Source organism: Gambusia affinis, linkage group LG08, assembly GCF_019740435.1.
Source record: "Gambusia affinis linkage group LG08, SWU_Gaff_1.0, whole genome shotgun sequence".
NCBI lineage: Eukaryota > Metazoa > Chordata > Actinopteri > Cyprinodontiformes > Poeciliidae > Gambusia > Gambusia affinis.
In genome coordinates this window covers 3169521-3188959 of record NC_057875.1, presented here as the reverse complement: position 1 = coordinate 3188959, position 19439 = coordinate 3169521, and the positions used below count along the sequence as shown (strand labels likewise).

Below are 19439 nucleotides of genomic sequence, written 5' to 3'. Positions count from 1 at the left end.
AATCATCCGCATGTATATGTGTTAGTGGCCTATTTCCTACATAACTGCTGGGTTTACTGTGAATTCAAACTCCTTTAATCTCTTCTGCTATGTAACACTGTAAGAACTGTTGCAAGTTTTGCACAACAATGTTAAAAACCCTGCCTCGGCCTCTTGACCTTGACCTCCGAATTCTGATTCCCCCAGATTTATCACCTGCTACCTGCCACTGTGCCACCAGTGCTCACGCTCTGGATCAGTCTCCATCTTGCAGAGCTGTTCTGTCCTCTACAACCAACACCCCAGAGACGGCATCATTTCGCTGAGGAGCCAAGAATCTGCCCCCGTTTTCCACGGCGCTTTAAGAAGGTTGGAGGCTTTTCTTCTTGAACCTTGACCCCAAGATTACAAGCCGCTAACCTGCTTCTCTGTTGTCAGAGGTTCCTGTATCTTTGCTGGTGGCCGCTGGTCCCAAACCCTGATTCTCAATAAAACATTTGCTTTTCTATTTGCATCTGACTGAAACTCTGGGTCCTCTGTTCTGAGCATGACACTTTCCTGCCATCACCATGAACATCTCTGTAAATAATCTGCATTAATAAGGGGGATTACAGCAACATTTTATTTCCATTTGGGGTCAGTGAAGCATTTAATGTAAATTTTTTGAATGTGAAATGGCGCCTGCAGGCAAGCGTCACTAGCTGTAGCGGATTAGAGAAGATACACAGCATCAAGGGTGGACTTTTTCCAATTCTGGCTTCATGTTTTTAAATGTCTTAAGTTGTGTGTTTACTTGAAAGACCAGACATTTGATTATATTGTAATACGTAAAACAGATTAAACAGGGACGTATTTAAATTTTATTGAAAGTAAACTAAAATCTTTTTGAGGAAACAAAAAGATGAAGGGAGTTTGATGAACTTCTCTAGAAATTACGGAGAACCATTTGAACATCTTTGCAGACCTCACACATCCTGGACACAAACTGTTAAGACTTTTTACGGATGTCTCTGTCTTTTGTGTAGTAGCATATTTGTCTTCGCTGTGTAAAGTCAAACTGTACAAATAAATCTGATTAAATTACTTTCATGCATTTTGAAGGACTTCCAGCTGAAAAATGGATTTATTTATTTGATGAATCATTTGACGTTTTGTTTGGGTTGATCAATTAAATATCTCAGCTAACACAAACATTCAGCAGGAACTAAACCCAGCCGACACTGAAAGTCATTTGCAGCTTTGTTTTGTTTTTTCTTTTTCTGGATAATAAACAAACTGCAAAGCTAAACAATGCAGATTAAACACACGGAGGAATTCTCACCACACTTAGCAATGCTGAGCATCGAGCTCAACCCCAAAGCACACATCCAGCATCCTAATAAAGCCCAGAACAGCAGTCGACCTGCTCAGACACACACACAAAAACTGAAAAAATACCAGCTTCAAAACACACACACACACACAGGCGGGCGGCTCAAACCCCACCTGCGCTGTGCAGAGGCAGACACCTGTCTGTGAGAGCGCAGGGGTCTCAAATGAAAGGCTGAATCAGAATCTCAGAAGCTTAAAAGCGGACAAAGGGAAACACACCCACGAGCACACGCTGGATAAAGGTAATTTATTTCCCCAGGTGGACGAAAAGGCGACAGAAGCGAAGGTTTGCATGTGTGTGTGTCTCTCTCGGTGTGTGTGTGTAGGGACGGTAGCATCAGCATGAAAACTCATTATTGTCGGGTTTGCTGCTCGAAACAATCACCGCCGCCGATCTGTGCACGTCATCGATGGGTGCCACTGCAAACTCTGAAGCTATCTGTTGATATCTGTGCAATTAGGTCTCCATCTCCGTCGAATCGGGCCTCTCCGCTCCCCGCGGCCCTCAGGCACATGAAAGGCCGGCTAAGCTGCGGAGGTCGTGCCGAGCGGGGCGGCTCCGGCGCTCCCAGTTATAACGGCGGGCTGCCGGTCGCTGCGTGTCCTCTAATCCCACACCGTTTAGCGGCCTGCGTGGCACGACGCCCGTTAATCACCGGCTCACATCGCCCATCGCCCCGGCAACCGGCGCCGTCCCACTGCTCTGGCAGACACGCCCCAACACCCCCACTTTTTGTCCTTCTGACATTTATTTCAACAGATTTTTTTCCTTTTTTCTTTTATTTTTAGGAGAAATTTCAACTTTAAGGAGCCCAAAAAGTGGGTATGCACTACATGTGACACATGGGGTGCTGTGCTAGAGCGGGCGCCAGAATACGGCAAAAAAATTATTTCTAATAGGCATTTAAAATCTGCTTCTGTGCGTCTAGGGGTGCAGATATGTACTTTCTGAGGTGCATCTGGATTTCTTAAAGTATCTCTATGTATTAGTAGTTCTTATTTGTGCAATTTTAAGGTAAATGGAAACATCTAGTGAAAAGAAAAACTGCATCCGAATATGATGGTGAATAAGGGCAAAACTAAAGAAATTTTATTTCTTACAAGAATAAAGTTGATATTAGCAGAATAAAGGTGAAATATTGTCTGAAGAAAGTCTTAACATTGGGAGAAAACCGGCGTCTGAATGAAAAGCCCCACTTTTTTTCTTCTAAATTTCACCTCATCATATTTTTTCCTGCTATTATTGGTATTCATAATTGTTCAGCACTTTATAAAGTTATTATTATTTCCACCACCATTTTGGCGCCCCTCTAGCAAAGCGCCCGTACAGTGAATGCTGGGTAACAGCAGTTTTGGGTTTTTGTTCATATTGTAGTTTTGTATAATTTAGTTAGCTTAAATCAGTTTTTACAGTTTTTATCAGTTAAACATTGTTTAGTTTTAGTTATTTACAGTATTAGTTTTAGCTCTTTTCATAATTTGGTGAATTTTTAGGTGCAGAATTAAAAAAGATGAAAGTTTTGTGATTATGTGCAGAATGATCGGGTAATAAATACTCAACAGAAGATGCAATTTTCAGCAATGAACTAAATTATTGTTGAATAAGCAACTGACTGTGGTATTTTATGCAAACTTTTGCTGTCGCCATTTTGTGCAGTAGCTTAATTTGACCACAGCTGATGTAAACCACTTGTGTAGGAAAAAAAAAAGAAAAATCTCATTTCATTTCTCAATCTCATTTCACAACAGTTCGAAAACAGAAAATAAAATATATCTATAATTTCAGTATGTTTTTGTTAGCTTTTTAAAATCAACAATTTAGTTCCATTTTTTCAGATTAATTACTGTTTTTATTTATCCCAGTTAAAGAAAATCTTTTCTCAATTTCAGTTCTTGTTATTTTGTTTTAGCATACCAGTTTTTTGTGTCTGCATTCCTCCTCGCAGAGAGCTGCAGATGTTTGTTAAAGACGTTAAAAAAAAAAAGGCAGACAGGAAGAAAAGCTGCTTTTAAACAATGAGAAGCCGAGCAGACTGGGACGGACGATCTTCAAACACATCCTCCTAAACTGGAAGCACATCTGGCAAATTTCAGAGTGAATCGAGCGTCATTGGGAACTAATGAGCGTGACTTTGTCCTCAAAGTAGACTCATTAGAGGACTGCGAAATCCTTGTTGAGTCAATTAAAGCTCAACGACATGAAGACTAAAGAAAATACAGCGTGGCCCGAAGCCTCGCGAAGGAATTGTTCTGAGCACTGCAGGGAGGCTGTGCAGCTCTTCTTAAAACGCGGCTGTAATTCCAGTTCTGTGGAGACAAGAAAACCCGTTTCATGGGCTGAATTCAAAATAAATCGTTTTATGTTCTGATGATGAGTGGGAGAGTTTCCCCTTGTACGTTTCTTTAAAATCATATCAGATGTTCTTGTTTTCCCCAAACGCTCTTTATTTAATGAGCTCAAGTTTCATTTACCTTCGAACCTCAGATGAAAAAATAATTCATACCCTACGCAGCGTCACGTATTTTTGGTTTATTCATCATTCTTAAATGTTTCAGGTCATCAGTCTGACTAATCTAACCCTATGTTCAAAACTAAGTGCCCTCTTGTTAACATATGAATTTACTCTGATTAAATGATATTTTGCTTCATATTAAAAATACTCAAATCTTCAGAACTGGAGATCATTAAATGACTTGAATAGATATAGATATTTAAATTGATTAGTTAGGCTTCATTTCAGATGATGAGCAGTTCAGTAAAAATACTGTAGACTGTTTAGTTTTTCTAAATTTAAATATAATATTGTTACATGGACGTCGCCATGTTGTTAACGTTGCAATGCAGCCTGGGTACATGACATATGCTAGGTGCTACAGTGCTAGCAACATCCAGCTAAAACAGTAATTTTTGTGCGTTGAGTAACGTTCAGATGCTTCAATATGAACCGGAGTGCATTGAAAAAGAAGAGAAATGATGAAGATGAAGATGAAGATGTTAATCCAGATTCCAGATGGAAACCATTAGATTCAAAGAGTTATAGCTATCCTGTTTCCTATCGAACCACTTTCAAATAAAGGACACAAGAGCCAACAAAACCTTTAAAAAAAAAAAAGAGCTCTAGTTTCTGCCAATCAGTTAGGAGGCGGGTCTTAGCGGTGTCAATCACCCAACATCCTCTTGCTCTCTGCTGTGCTGCAGCTAGCAGAACCTGTCATGAATGCTAAGGCTAGTGAGGGTTTGAACAAATACATAAACAAAATTTTTAAGTAAAAGTTACTTATTGCAGCTTTAAATATTTGTTTAATTGTCGCTTTAAAATATCTACTTCATGGGACGTGCTGTGGTGGCGTAGGGGATAGCATGACCCACATTTGGAGGCCTTCAGTCCTCGACACGGCCGTCGCAGGTTCGATTCCCGGATCCGGCCAACATTTGCCGCATCTCTTCCCCCTTTCCTGTCAGCCTACTGTCATATAAGGGACACTAGAGCCCACAAAAAAAAACCCTGGTGGAGAAAAAAAATTAAAATAAATAAATATCTACTTCATAATCTTACAATTGTTTAGCTCTCATGTTAGCTCCTGCTAATTGTGTTTGTAAACAGTAGATCAGATATTTGTGGGATGTGTTGGATAAACGATTCCAGTCCTGAGTACAACCACTTCGTTAAGCAGGCCGCTACGTCTGATTGGTGTCATTTTTTCACTATTGGCCTTTTTTGCTCAAAAATACTGCAGAAACACCAAACCTGTGGACTGAGAGTCCAGCCTCATCGTTCGGGAGCCACGTACAGATTCAGCAGCCTGAAGACCGTTAGCATAAACGCTTCTACACTCTGTGTGTTTCTCAACCTGAGCAACGTCCTCAGAGATGTCCCAACAATTACGGACAACAAAGGAAGTTGGAAGTGAAGTCAGAACGAGCTCATGTAGACACCAGACATACACACGGCAGCAAACGGAAACAAACAAAGAATGAAAGTGGCTCTATTAGCCTCGGGTGTTCTGCATCCAGTCAGGCTTTGATATTCAAACTAGCCTTAAATAGAAGCACAAACCTGCTTTATTCTTGCGCTCAGAGCCACCACTGAGGTAACCGCACACACATCAACGCACATCAACGCACATCAACGCACATCAACGCACATCAACACACATCAACGCAGTCTGTTCTCCGCTAACGTCTATTCTTCTTCTCCACTAAATGCATTTATTAGGGCTCTCCTACGGCGGCCGACACGCCATGTAAATACGCCGCTGTGTCTTCAGCTTCAAAAAATGCCACATCATACATGAACATCTTCTGCCCACGCAACGCCTTCGGAAAAAAAACAAGGAAATTACAACAGTCAAACTAAACGTGATGTAGGAGGAAAAAAACTTTTACTGTAAAGAAAAATGAAACATCGGAAACATCAGGCTCTGAATTAAACTGAAGGATTTCATGTAAAACTCTAAGATGTAACACAGACATCTGCTCCAACTCTTCATATTTATTTACTTTTAAAGTTTAATTTCTGACTTTTTCAGGGGAAGAAAGAGAGCTGTAACGGTCAAACCGAAGGAAAGGAGAGAAAACAAGGAGGGAAGGAGGGAAGGAAAGAAGGAAATAATGAAAGTTGGAGACAAAGGTGGAAAGTAGAGAAGGAAACAAGGGAGATAAGATGAAAGGATGAAAAAGGACAAAAGAAAGAAAAAGAGAACAAACAAAGGATGAAAGAAAGAAAGAACACAAAAGGAGGAATGAAGGAAAAAGAAAAGAAGAACAAATGAATGAAAGAAAAGAAAGGTTAAAAGGGAGAGCTAAATAAAAGAAATACAGACAGGACAAAAGAAACAAAAAATAAATGGAGAAAGAAAGGAGAGAAGGAAAAAAGGAAGGAAACAAAGAAGGAATTGAGGAAGGGATGAATGATGAATCAAGATCCTCTAAAAACTGAGAATTTGATTAAAATCTCGACTGAAAGCAGAAAAATCTGAAATCCTGCAGGCGAGTCGCATCAGACAATAAAATCTAAACTCAGAAAATAAACCCCGTTAATGTTTACGCTGCACCTCGAACAACCAGCTTTCACACGACGTTTTGCATGTTTCATAAATTTTAATCAAATTCTGACTAATATCAACTCATTACTAATCATGCATTGATAATATATGTGAGCAACACAAACGGTAGCCGCTCTAATTGGGGTACATGAGCTCTAAAAATGCACATTAGTTTTAACATTTCAACAAATTATTTCACTATGAATAAAACATAAATGTAAGAGACATCCAGGCAACACAAACCATAAAGATCTGATGGTATTAATCAAAACAAACGACCTGCAAGCTGCACATGATCACTGATTTTAAGTGGATGAAATGAGGATGAACTTTAATCTAATTGGCTTTGTTATAAAAAGTGTTTTAATGAGAGAAGTAGGTGCAGCCATCTTTAACCAACACACCAACAGCAAATTATGACAACCAATGAGCAATAAATCAATTAATTGTATGATTAATTAAAAAGAGAGTGATAATTTCCATTTGGACAACAATCGTCTTTAATATCGTTGAAAAGTCGCCATTTTGAAGTGTGATGTAGTTACTTTACACTTCCTGCCTCTTCTGCCTGTTTTCCCTGTCAAAGATGAATGATTATTACTTTTTGGAATTAAATTTTGGCTACAAGGGCTGCACAGTGGCGCAGTTGGTAGAGCTGTTGCCTTGCAGTAAGAAGGTCCTGGGTTCGATTCCCGGCCGGGGATCTTTCTGCATGGAGTTTGCATGTTCTCCCTGTGCATGGTGGGTTCTCTCCGGGTTCTCCGGCTTCCTCCCACAGTCCAAAAACATGACTGTCAGGTTAATTGGTCTAAATTCTCCATAGGTGTGTGTGTGAATGGTTGTATGTCTCTGTGTTGCCCTGCGACAGCCTGGTGACCTGTCCAGGGTGACCCCATGACCCCGCCTCTCGCCCGGAACGAAGCTGGAGAGGAACCAGCAACCCTCCCGACCCCAATAGGGACAAGGGTGAACAGAAAATGGATGGATGGAAATTTTGGCTACAGAGATTTTATAATCTATTTAATGAAGTCTTTGTATTTTAATAATAATATTTTTTAGAAATTAAAGTTTTTTTGATGTTTGAGTGGGTATAATGATAATAATGATAATAATTATTATCATATTCATTGAATATGCTCTCAAAATAACAGCATTATTATGTATCACAATGATTTCAGGGACAATTTATTGTCCAGTAAAACAGAAACTTCCCACGTTGAATTAGATAACAATGTAAACGAAGCCAAATAACAGAAACTGAAGAGGTTCAGGCCTAAAGAACTGAAAGCTTACACTTCAAAAAATGCTTTACCTCTTTAGAGACAATAAATACTTACTTTTTTAAAAACAGAGCAAATAATCATTTTTCTTTCATTCTGAGTAAATTAAAGAAGTGCAAACTCATTAAAATGTACTTTTCAAATAAAATGTATCAAAATTTTCAGAGAATCATAAACAAAAATGACTTCTGCAGGATAAAAATTACAATAACGCTCTTAACACCACCTTTCTCTTTTGATTATTATTTAATATAATTTATTTCACTTTTCTTAATGGGAGAAATGGCCAAGAGATTGACCTGCCAGTAATTTGCATATTGGGAAATGGAGTCAGTAGCTTCTTTGATACGGTTTCTGTTAATGAAAGATTCTTTTTTCTTTTGCTGTAAACTTCTGTTTTTTCTGCTCACCTTCCCAACAACAGGAATATCCACGGATCCCCAGGTGTCGGCTCCCCAATGGACAATCCCCGAGGCAAAATCTGCCGTCACTATTCCCAAAACTGGAGCAGAGGAAAAAGTATGTAATGTAAAAAAAATCTGAATAAAAAGGACAGAAAAAAAGTCTCTGATTGTTCTCTTACCAATGCCGAGGATGATCTTGTAGATGTGAACGGTGGAGAAGTGCAGGAGGAGGAAGGAGAAGTTGATGATGAAGAGGAAGAGGCACAGAATCACACAAACCCACTCCTGAAATCGTTTACCTGCAAAGAAAACAGCAATTTATCTCTCCAAGCACGAGACAAACAGGTGAGAATGAGGGAGAAAAAGGTAAAGGATCTGATATGATGGCAGAGTTTCTGCAGTTTTCACCAACTCTGATTATTATGAATGAAATTTAAGGTCCATATCTCCACAGAAATGAACAAACATCTGAACAAACTGGCCATAAATCTGAATTTACCCATTAAGTTGCTAGCTAGACAGTAAGTTATGTTAGCAGACAGTTGGCAGAACCCAGAGATTAAATAGAGACGTCTAGTCAAAATGTATTAAATTTAAGACATTTAAGACCTCACTTTAGATACACAGATTTAAGACATTTTACAACTATTATGGATAAAATTTAAGATCTACAAATGTTGTCCAGGGAACTGGTGATAAATTTGAACTTACTCATGACGTGACAAATGCTAAAAAGCTACTTAGCTAGCTATGTTAGCAGCTGTTTAGAGGATCAATGACATTGTTGGGTTTTTCTTAAAGTCACAATGAAGCTCTCTGAGAGCGACTCCAACTTTTGATTGACAGAAAAGAAAAATAACTTGGTTTTTTAAATGAACTTAAGACATTTTAAGATGAATTTAGAAACATGAATTTAAGACTTTGAAAGACTTTAAAGACGCAGCGACACCCTGGCTGAACAAGGTGAGGTCCCTGCTCCCATCAGGAGAACAAGCTGCTCCTTACTGGAGGTTAAAGGATCACTCAGCAGCCATCGGTCCAAGGGTGTGTGAGTGCCAGTGTTAATACGTAATCATTCAGAGGAAGACAAATGTACTCGAGGCAGCGGGGTCACGACCTCTGCGGTACGAAACACTGGCGCTCAGGCCACACAGAGTCCGCTTCAGGTGGGAGGCCGGTCTCTGCGGGAACGATCCGAACTCAGAGGTCAGAATCTCGGGGAGCGGCGGTCGAACTGAAACTAACTGCAAACTCCGGATTCAGCAGGAAAACCGGCGAGCGATGGGAGGGTCAGAGACAGAACCCCCATGCTGCACGCCGCAGAACATCAGAGCTGCTGAATTATTGAGATTTTACTCTGCTGCTCGTCTAATTTTCCTGGAAACTTCTGGATTGACTGAACTGTAACTTTATTTTCTCAGTTTCACTGTTTTTTGTTGTTGTTCAGTTCCAGAAGCTGGACGTTCAACATTTCATCAATTGACAAAAATAAACCCTCAAAAAACAGCAACAGCATTCATTTGCTTTTCTTTGTCTTCAACAATCTAACGTGTCTGAAACTTTAATGTGTTCAGATCCTAACGTATCTCACAGCATTAGCAGCCTATAAGAAATTCATGACATTTTTTTCCTAATAAAGCACTCGGGCCTGCAAAGGTTTGCGTCTGCAGACTTGAGCAACTATGAATATGAAGCTGCGACTCAGGAGGTCAGAGGAGGTTTGGAATATGTGATTATGGATATTTTACAACTCATCAAAGTTGACCTTTCACCCGAGACAGACAGACGTGGATGGAAGTTAAGCTCCTCTCTGAGGATTCGGTTCGCCTCTTAAGACGCTGCTCTTTTAATCTGTCACTAAGTTCGTTTAGTTGTTGCACCTTTTATTTTGTCAGTTTTTCACATTTTCAGCTCAAAGTTGGGAAATGTTTTACATCTGTGAATCATTTTGGTCTTCATGCTGAAACTTGCTGCTGCACAAACACTTCAGACAAAATTTCTTTTACAAAACATTTTATGTTGCGATCAGGTCTGGGCGAGAAATCAGCTGTATTGATTGCTCAAATGATCTGTTTGTGAAGATTTAATTTTTGTGAAATAGTTTTCTTTTTCTAAACGTTTCCTTGGGTTTACATAATTCATAGCAGCGCCAGCCCATCCAGGATCTACCGTCTTGCATTCACACTAGCCCCGTTTAGTCCACTTTAATCCAATTCCAGTCCGTTTGCCCTGAAAGTCCGGTTCATTTGGTGAGGTGTGAATGCGTAACCAAACTCCGTTGTGAAACAAAAAAAGTGAACTCTGCTTTGTTTGGAATGCATATGAATGCCAAGCAGGCTGGAGACCGCTCCAACAACAGGAAGTGACTATTTTGGTCCCAATCAAACCGAGTCCACTGGACTTTTCAGTTTGCATTAAGCTGGACTTTGAACCCTAACCCTATTATAAAAGCTAGTTTTTGAAAATATTTTCTGTAAGTTGGAACCTTTATTAAAGAAGAAAAAAAATGATTATGAGAAATCAGATTTGGTGTGAAAAAAGAAATAGTAGATTTTATTTTGATGCCACATCACCGAGCCCTAACTGAGACTCTTTAGTGATAAAATCTGAATTAACTTCTTGGTGTTGTTCTTCGTTTCAGGTTTCTTCACTAAAACAAGAAACTTATTTCACAGCAGTGAACATTTTAGTGTTCAAGTTAACATCCTGGCCAATCATATCAATGTCACTAAACGTTCAATACATAAGTTTCTACTAAAACCTAAAATGGAGAAAAACAGCAACAGGTTTCTTTAATAATGTTCCACTAGTAGAATATTTAATTTATAATGTGGGTTATTAAAAGTCCTAGAAACTAGTAAGCTTTATAATTGGCATTAAGTGATTAGTAACTCAATGTAAGCTCTACAATGTTGCTTAAAAGTTACTTGTAAGTTAGTTTTGTGTAATTTAAAGAACACCAAGATATTTGAACTAAAAATAGACAAAAATATTTGTCTAGTGAGTTAAATGAATCACTAAAATAAACTTTTTATTAATATTTTTAAATATTAAGTTACATCTACAACAAAAGTAATAAAAGCAGTAATGAGTAGCAGAAATTTTTAATAAATAAAGATGTAAGTCTCCTGTGATCCCAGTCGGTAAATCTGGGCCACTGTGTGTGTTTGGACTTCAGAAAAACACATTTAGCTTTGTTGTTTTAAGATTTGTGTTTGACATCTTTTCCTCCCCAATCCGCCTGAAGGGGTCACTGCAGGAAAATTCTCTCCCACCTCCTCCAAGTAAGACTGCCTCTGCGCGCAGATCGACCGCCAATACGCACACAAACACACACACGCAGACACACACACGCACCCAGGCGCTCCATCTCTGTCACACACTCACACACCCATGGTGCGGGGCACGGGAGCAGTGGGGCGGCTGTCAGGTGATGTGCGTCAGTCCTTGGATCCTCCGGCTCCCTGGTGAGGAGCAGAAAACTAGGACAGGCCTCCACAGAGCGCACACACTCACGCACAAACACACGCATAAGCCCTAGTCCCTCAGGCCATGGCATTGCTGGATATCACACACAGAGGCGGTGACAGACAAAAAAATAAAATAAAATAAAAAGCATCTCTATGCGTAAAGGCGCACGGACAGAAAAACAAGCCGTTCGTTCTTTCTTTTGGCACGCCAACACCCAAACACTTAAACATGCTGGCACGAACAACCGGCACCGCAGCAACCCGCTCATTAATATTGCTCTGACAACAACCGGTTCCCTGGCAACCTGTCCGCCATCGCTCACCCAGCAGCAACCCCCGCCTGCGAGCATGCACATGGGTGTGCGCGGGGACTTAACCTGGGCGGAGCCGGGGGAGGCGGACGAGGGGTGCTAATAGGCTGAAATTAATCAACGCCGGCTGATTCTCCGTCAGGGGAACGAGCCGCGGACAGCAGGAAGGAAGGCAATGCGTCCTGAATACTAATGACCGAATAAGGAGGGAGAGGATCCCGTCACCTCTCTCTGTGTTTCATGAGTGAAACATGATAGCATACACAAATATGATGCGGTAAGGTGAGTCCATGCGGAATATGACGCGAGTAAAAACAGATCCGAGATCAACCGATTCCCCGGCTGCCTTTCCGTGAACTTTGTAAGCGGCAGCCATCTTGGGACGAAGTTGCTATGACAACAATAAACACGCTACATGTTTAGAACTAGTTCCTGCCTCGTTCCTATCTTATAAACAATATACATCACAACTATTGCTCTATTACAGTTTTTGAGGACTCTACCCACCTCTGTGTAATACTAAGATAAATATGAGTGATTTTTACTGGAGTACGTATTGCCTAGCTAGCAAAATTAGCTTAGCTAAAACTCATGCAACCGGCACCGCAGCAACCCGCTGCTTTATTTTTTTTTTACTTTAAATCATTCCCCCCAAAAAGTAAATAAAGGAGAAGCGTGAGTTCAGATATGTGGTTTGTTGCCTGATGACACCGCCATGTAATAGAGGGTTAGGGTCATATTTTTCTAGTTCAATAATTAACAAAATACTGTAAGAACAACTAACATCTACGAATATAATTTGTAAAGGCTGGAAAAATATGACCCTACGAGTGGGAGCTGCGCCAGTTGGTGTTTGTGGCTGACCACTCAGTCACAACACTAACTGTGTCTTTTATTTTTCAGCTGTGGGACCACCTGCATGCAGTTAGAAGTCACATTGTGAAGAGTGATTTAATCTGTATACTAGGTGACTAACAACCAAGCGAGGAAGGTTACATATGTGCCCATCTTTTACCACATGCACTTATGGTACTCTGACTGTCATCACAACCTTCTTATTCACACGTATAGTTCGTACGACCTTTACAAAGCAATTGCTTGTATTCGTCCATGGATTTTAGGCGGCGCTCCTCCATGTTGTACGCTCTCGTCTCACTAAGTAGTTAATTATGTCGTAGTAGGAGATTGGGGGCAGCTTGTCCACATCCTCTGACACATTTTCCTTCTCTGTCTCATACGGGTCGATCCCGACAGCAGTAATTGTGTCCACATATTTCCTTTTTTTGGTCTTCAGCCATGGATCCTTTATGCATTGCTCATGCCTAGCAATGTGGTGTGGATCACTTCCGGCTCAGTCTTGTGAGAAATACTCATTAATACCATAGAATTGCACAAATTGGAATTACTGAAATAAATTTGCTTAATGAAAACATACCAATTTAAGAAAAAAAAAAAAAGGTAAATTTTCTGATTAAAAAAGTATTTACGCCAGAATAATGTGGTGTTTTGGCCGCACTGAAATAAATGTGTTTTGCAATATTGCAATGGAAACACTTTTTTCATATCATGAGTCACATGATCAAACAACCGGATGTTGCTACTGGAGCAAACCACAAAGATGACAGGAAGTAGCAGGGGGTTGATGGCTTAGCATGTTTTTTAATGACTTATTGGATGAACAAACTTATTCATGTGCGATTTTAATTGTGCTTTTTACTTCATTAAATTTTTATTCAATTGCAAAATTGTGTTTTCCAACATTAGTGGAACATTAACATGGATTTGCGGACTTTTCAGACCCCTCTAAAAAAAATCATTGAAGATGTCTATGGCAGCAACATGTAAAGCAGCAATAATTCTGGAGTGAGGCACATTTTTAACCTGGTGTTATTGTGATGTAGACGCTGAAAATGCTCCATTTTAGGATAGGAAAATTCAGGTGCATTAGCCAACATTCAACCAACAGAGGGCAGCACCGAGATGGTTTGAGGTAAAATACTGCAAAACAAATTTTACAGTAAAATGTCAAAATCTGCACTTGAACATGAAGCCAGAACAATAAGTAACCTATTTAGATAATTTATCTGCAATGAAAAAAATGCTCTGAGGGTTAGTTGCACTCTAACAACAGAAATGTAAAACTTTTAGTGTTTTTTTTGTGCTCAGCAGTTTGGTAAACAGTTCAAACAGGGATTGATTTGCTTTCATTTGTTTGCTTGTGCAGTAGTTAGAAGGTCAAACACTGGAACCCAAACACTGGGCCCTGAAACAAAAACTAATTAACACCTTTTCAACTTATTGGCCGTGACTCTTGGTGATCAGGCCACAACCTATCGAGTATTTTGCTGTTTTGACTTAAGAGATCAAATAATTTCCACTGTCAGTAAATCATAGAGAACGAACAACCAGAACGAGTTCAGCCCGGGAAATCAGACACGAGAAGCCATCAATAACTCCATGATCGATTAGTTCTGTGGGAACTTCACTGATATTTCATTACAGAACAACACATTCTCTCACTCCTCAGACACGTTCTCTCACTCCACACACACGTTCTCTCACTCCTCAGACACGTTCTCTCACTCCTCAGACACGTTCTCTCACTCCTCAGACACGTTCTCTCACTCCACACACACGTTCTCTCACTCCACACACACGTTCTCTCACTCCACACACACGTTCTCTCACTCCTCAGACACGTTTTCTCACTCCACACACGTTCTCTCACTCCACACACGTTCTCTCACTCCTCAGACACGTTCTCTCACTCCACACACATTCTCTCACTCCACACACACATTCTCTCACTCCACACACACGTTCTCTCACTCCTCAGACACGTTCTCTCACTCCTCAGACACGTTCTCTCACTCCACACACACATTCTCTCACTCCACACACACGTTCTCTCACTCCACACACACGTTCTCTCACTCCACACACACGTTCTCTCACTCCACACACACGTTCTCTCACTCCACACACACGTTCTCTCACTCCACACACACGTTCTCTCACTCCACACACACGTTCTCTCACTCCTCAGACATGTTCTCTCACTCCACACACACGTTCTCTCACTCCACACACACGTTCTCTCACTCCTCAGACATGTTCTCTCACTCCATACACATTGTTCTCTTACTATTCTGCCATCATCTTTCAGTGCAACATACTTTCTCACTCTTCCTCCGGTTCTCTCACTCCAATGCCATGTTCTCTTACTACTCTGTCATCTTCTTTTACTCCACTATCTTCCCTCACTCCTCGTCCTTGTTCTGTCATTCTGAAGGCTAACCCATCAGAACCACGGCGGCCCGTAGTTCTACCATGTTCAGCTCTGCTGCTCTCTGTCATCCATCACTCAGTCTCTCCCCCTCCATCCTCCATGCTGGTGTTCTCTCAGTGGGCCGTCCTCAGATGGGACTTTGGGGGTAGACAGAGGAATGTGGGTGGTGAAAGTGGGTCACATGCTCAGAGAGAGGGAGAATAAAGGAGGAGAGACACTGAGGGAGAACGCCATGGAAACACGGGGGTGAGGAACGGGAAGTGGGGGATGATTTTCCTCGATCAGGAGGAGTGGATCAGTCGGAGGGCTCTTCGCTTTCATCTGATCTCTGTGGACGGCAAAACATGGGACACACACACACGGAAAACCAACAACACACAGCGGAGAAGACAAACGACTCACACTGCAGCACAAACACGCCACGTCTGTCTCCGCCTGGACAACGTCCTGAAAGACGAACGCAATCCATTTCCCTGCAGATCCAACGTGGAGGATCAGTAATAACATGGCAACACACTCACACAAAGACAAACAGATGCATGAAACACACACATGCACACACACACACACACACACACACACACACATGTTTAACCCACAGGAGCTTCACAACCAAAAACACACGATGGACATTTCCCATCATGCACGCTGTTCTCTTATCTCCTGCAGCCGTCACAGAGATAATCGCACACAGAAGTGGTTCAGGTCGCATTCATGAATGCACCCAATTCCTCTCATAACGAAAACAAGAATCTACGATGGCGTATCAGGGAGAATGTAGATAAAAAATAAAAATCACAAATTTTGAGATTGATCGCACAGGGGTATTTTTTAGTTTAAAAAGTAAAAAATGATATTGAAAAAACTCAGAAACTATGAAATAATCTCAGAAAGTTTCAGAATTTGTTTTTGGAAATTTAAGAGTTGAAAAGTAAAACAAATTGATAGAAAAAAAACAAAAGAAGTTTAGATTAATCTCAGGAATTTTTTTTTTTAATTTTAGTGTTTCAAAAGTGGAAAAGTTTAAACTTTTGAAATGCAGAGATATCAAAGTGTTTTTCTTAAATATTTCTCAGATTAATTTCTGATATTAAAATTAAAATTTCTTAATTTTTTTCTAGAAAATGTTTGACTTTTCACTTTTTTTCTCAAATTCTTTAGATCAATCTATAAATTTCCAAATATTTTCTAGCAAATGTTTTGACTTTTAAAACTAAGAAATTTACAAGTTTTTTTTCTCAATTTTTGCAGATGAATCTAAAACGGTCTAAATTTACTCCTCCCACCTGCAGGTGGCAGCATTTCTGGCTTCTACTCCTCTGCTGCCTCAACCTTACTTGACGAGTTATCCACTGTGATCAACAAAAAGTCACATTTAACATACATAAGCACAAATATTGCAATATTTCTAAATTAGCACCACAAAATCAGTAATTTTGATTTCAAAAAATGGAAGGACGGATTGATATGAAAAAAGTCAGAACTTCTCCATCAGAAAGCAGTGACTCCAGCCACCATGACGCCTCAGTGTCAATTAAACTCCAGCATAAAACCTTTCAAAGGTAGGCAGTCCTCCAGAGACATCCAGGCGCCCGTTACCCTCAGGGAGCCCCCAGAACAGTTTGGTCCAAAAGCGCCAATTGGTGTCAAAGTGCATCCATGGCTCCGGGCCAAACAGAACAGTAAATTTAATGTCCCAGTGGACAGAAATCCTCTGAAAACAAAACCTCATTGAAAAGCAAAATGAAGATTCTCACAAAAACACAAAGGAAGGACAGGTGACTGGAAGGAAAGCTGGACGGATTGAACTTTTAGAAAATGAAAAAAATCTCCTAAATGCTTTTCACCGAATGTCTTCAAAAAAACCACTTATATGGAAAAACTAGTCACACTCAATTAAGAGCTTTACATGATACACTGAATTAAAAAAATAAACTCAAAACCACTCATTTTCCCTCGCTCTCTGTGTCAGCTATGCTACACATAAATCCGTTGCCATAGTAACTGCCTGACAGCAGCTCCACTATTTATCAAGACCAAATGACATGCAAACATTTCCCACTCAAAAGAACAGAACATTCAGTTTTATGCTTTCAAGCTTGATTTTTATTTTGTGATTAATAAGTGATCGCTACTGCTGCTATTAGCTAAGCTAACCCTGCGGTGATATATTGGCTAATTTAGTCGCCTGCTCTGATTCTGCAGCACATCTGCATTTTAAAGTCATCAAAGTCAAGCTAGCACAACTGACCTTCTTCTCTCTTCCTGACTCTTTTGTTTTAAGTGAAACTTTTTCCTGACCTCGTTATCTAGATGCGTTTGTGTTGACAATTGGTAGCAAAGCACTGCGTCCCTTTTTCTTTTATACATCAGGCGTACATCTCAGATTTAATGAGTTATATTGATAACTTTACAGCTAAAACCAATACTTGCCATCATCAGTTAGTCGTTTTTGAATCAGAATCTTGCGTGTCTGACGCTATAGCACCAATTCACCTCAAATGAGGCACTTTACAAAAAATAATTTTTATTTTTTGTATCCTAATCCAGCGCTGTAAAATACTAACATTCCACATTTTTCCAGAGTTCTGATTCTTCTTAATTTGCAGATCTCAGTGACTCTACACACCTCGGGGTCACATGAACACACACCAACACACTCAAGTCAAAGAGCCCTGCAGACCCACATGGCGCTCAAAGGCCCAAAACATTAACCCAGTCTGACCTTTGACCTTTCTGGGTTCAGGGAGTAAGAGAGGGAGCTTTTCAGGAGGCTAACTGAGGAATATCCAGGTGTTGAGGAAACACACAGTTCGGTTTTTAACGGTTCTGATGTTGAAGCTCGGCGCCGCTGTGATGTAAATAAAGTGGATGAAACTGAGCGGGTTTTTATTGGCACAGTTTAAAGTTTAATGACGGCAGGAGAACATGTGAGAGCGGAGGTCACTTACAGACGCAGTTATGTTTCTCTTTCTCTGCAGGGTCTTTCCACTGACTTCCATTCATTTCTGCAGCCAAACCCTGACATTTACCCTAAACCTGACCAGTACCAGTACATACCCAACCATAAAACTGACCGACAATCAATTACCTCCTTGATCCTAAACCTAACCCAAAAACAGCACTCCCTCGTTTGCTATAGTATTAGTTAGGAAAACTGTAACTTCAGTGTATCAAACACAAAGCGACAGACACACCTACACACACGCCGTATCTCCATAAAATGTTATACTTCTAGTTGGGGAAGCGTTGTGATTGTGCCATAATGTCCTGCAATTCTTAAGGACATTTAGGGTTTACTTTAGCATCATTTTTAAAAAATAAGTCTCAGTATTATTAATGTTTTATATGAATTTGCTCTTTAAGTTTCCTATTTTCTTGGAAACTGCATTTTTAATTTTAAACCTTATCATGACCGTTATCGACATCCAGTGGTGAGAACACTTGTAATCCGCTAACGCTCTAGCAGCAGAGCTAATTTGTTTGTTTAGCACTTTAGCTAACTTTGAAAACATTCAGCAGAACATTCTGACTGTCAGCTAGAAATGAGTAAAAACTGTTTCCTCCCCTCCTTTTCCCCTCCCTTATTTAAAAAAGAGAGGAACAAAATAAAACCTGGACAGGAAAGAAGAAGATATAAACATGAATACAATGTCTAAAGCCGTTACAGAAGATATTAATTATGAGGTCAAAATAAAATTGGTGCTCGATGCTTGTAATCTTTCAGATATCATGTGAATTGAAGTTAGCGCTTTAGCTTTAGCGTTATGAAAGGTCTAGTGTTAAGTGTTGTGTGTAAAATTATGGTTCATTAGTGTTTTAGAGGGCAAAATTACATCATTATGTCATTATCAATACTTAAAAAGGTCTTGAGACAACATTATTGTTTATCAGAATAATTTATCATCTAGCAAAGTTTGCAGTTTATAAGATCCAACAGTTTGTAATCACATTCATCTCAAACCGCAGGAACTGCTTTCAGCAAAGTGACCAGACACACTTATGATCATAAATACAAACATACAAGCTGCTCATAAAACTGAGAACTAAGATGCCTTGTAAATACAGAGGAGGAGGCGGAGGAAGGCACTGGACCGTGACACTTTAGCACATATGGGAGGACGGGAGACGAGGGAATGAAGGCAGACTTGGTGGGAGAAATGGAAAAGCAGAGAAACGGCGGCAGAGGGGGAAGCGTCCAGCTGTTTGTCCATCCTTGCTCTGCCGTAATGAGGCCGTGTTTGGCTCTACGGCGCGTCGCCGATGCCTCATCTAACTTCTCCAAACTC

General features: G+C 40.3%; 1 protein-coding gene across 1 annotated transcript in view; it reads right to left on the bottom strand.

Annotated features, from left to right (window-relative positions):
* Positions 1 to 19439, bottom strand: part of si:ch211-212o1.2 (uncharacterized protein LOC492735 homolog) — a 35493-nt gene that overhangs the window by 9909 nt on the left and 6145 nt on the right. Inside the window, exons 2-3 of the mRNA XM_044125799.1 lie at positions 8260 to 8379; positions 8087 to 8178 (exon numbers count right to left, since the gene is read on the bottom strand). Coding sequence (XP_043981734.1) covers positions 8087 to 8178; positions 8260 to 8379 — 212 coding nt within the window. The remainder of the gene's footprint in view (positions 1 to 8086; positions 8179 to 8259; positions 8380 to 19439) is intronic.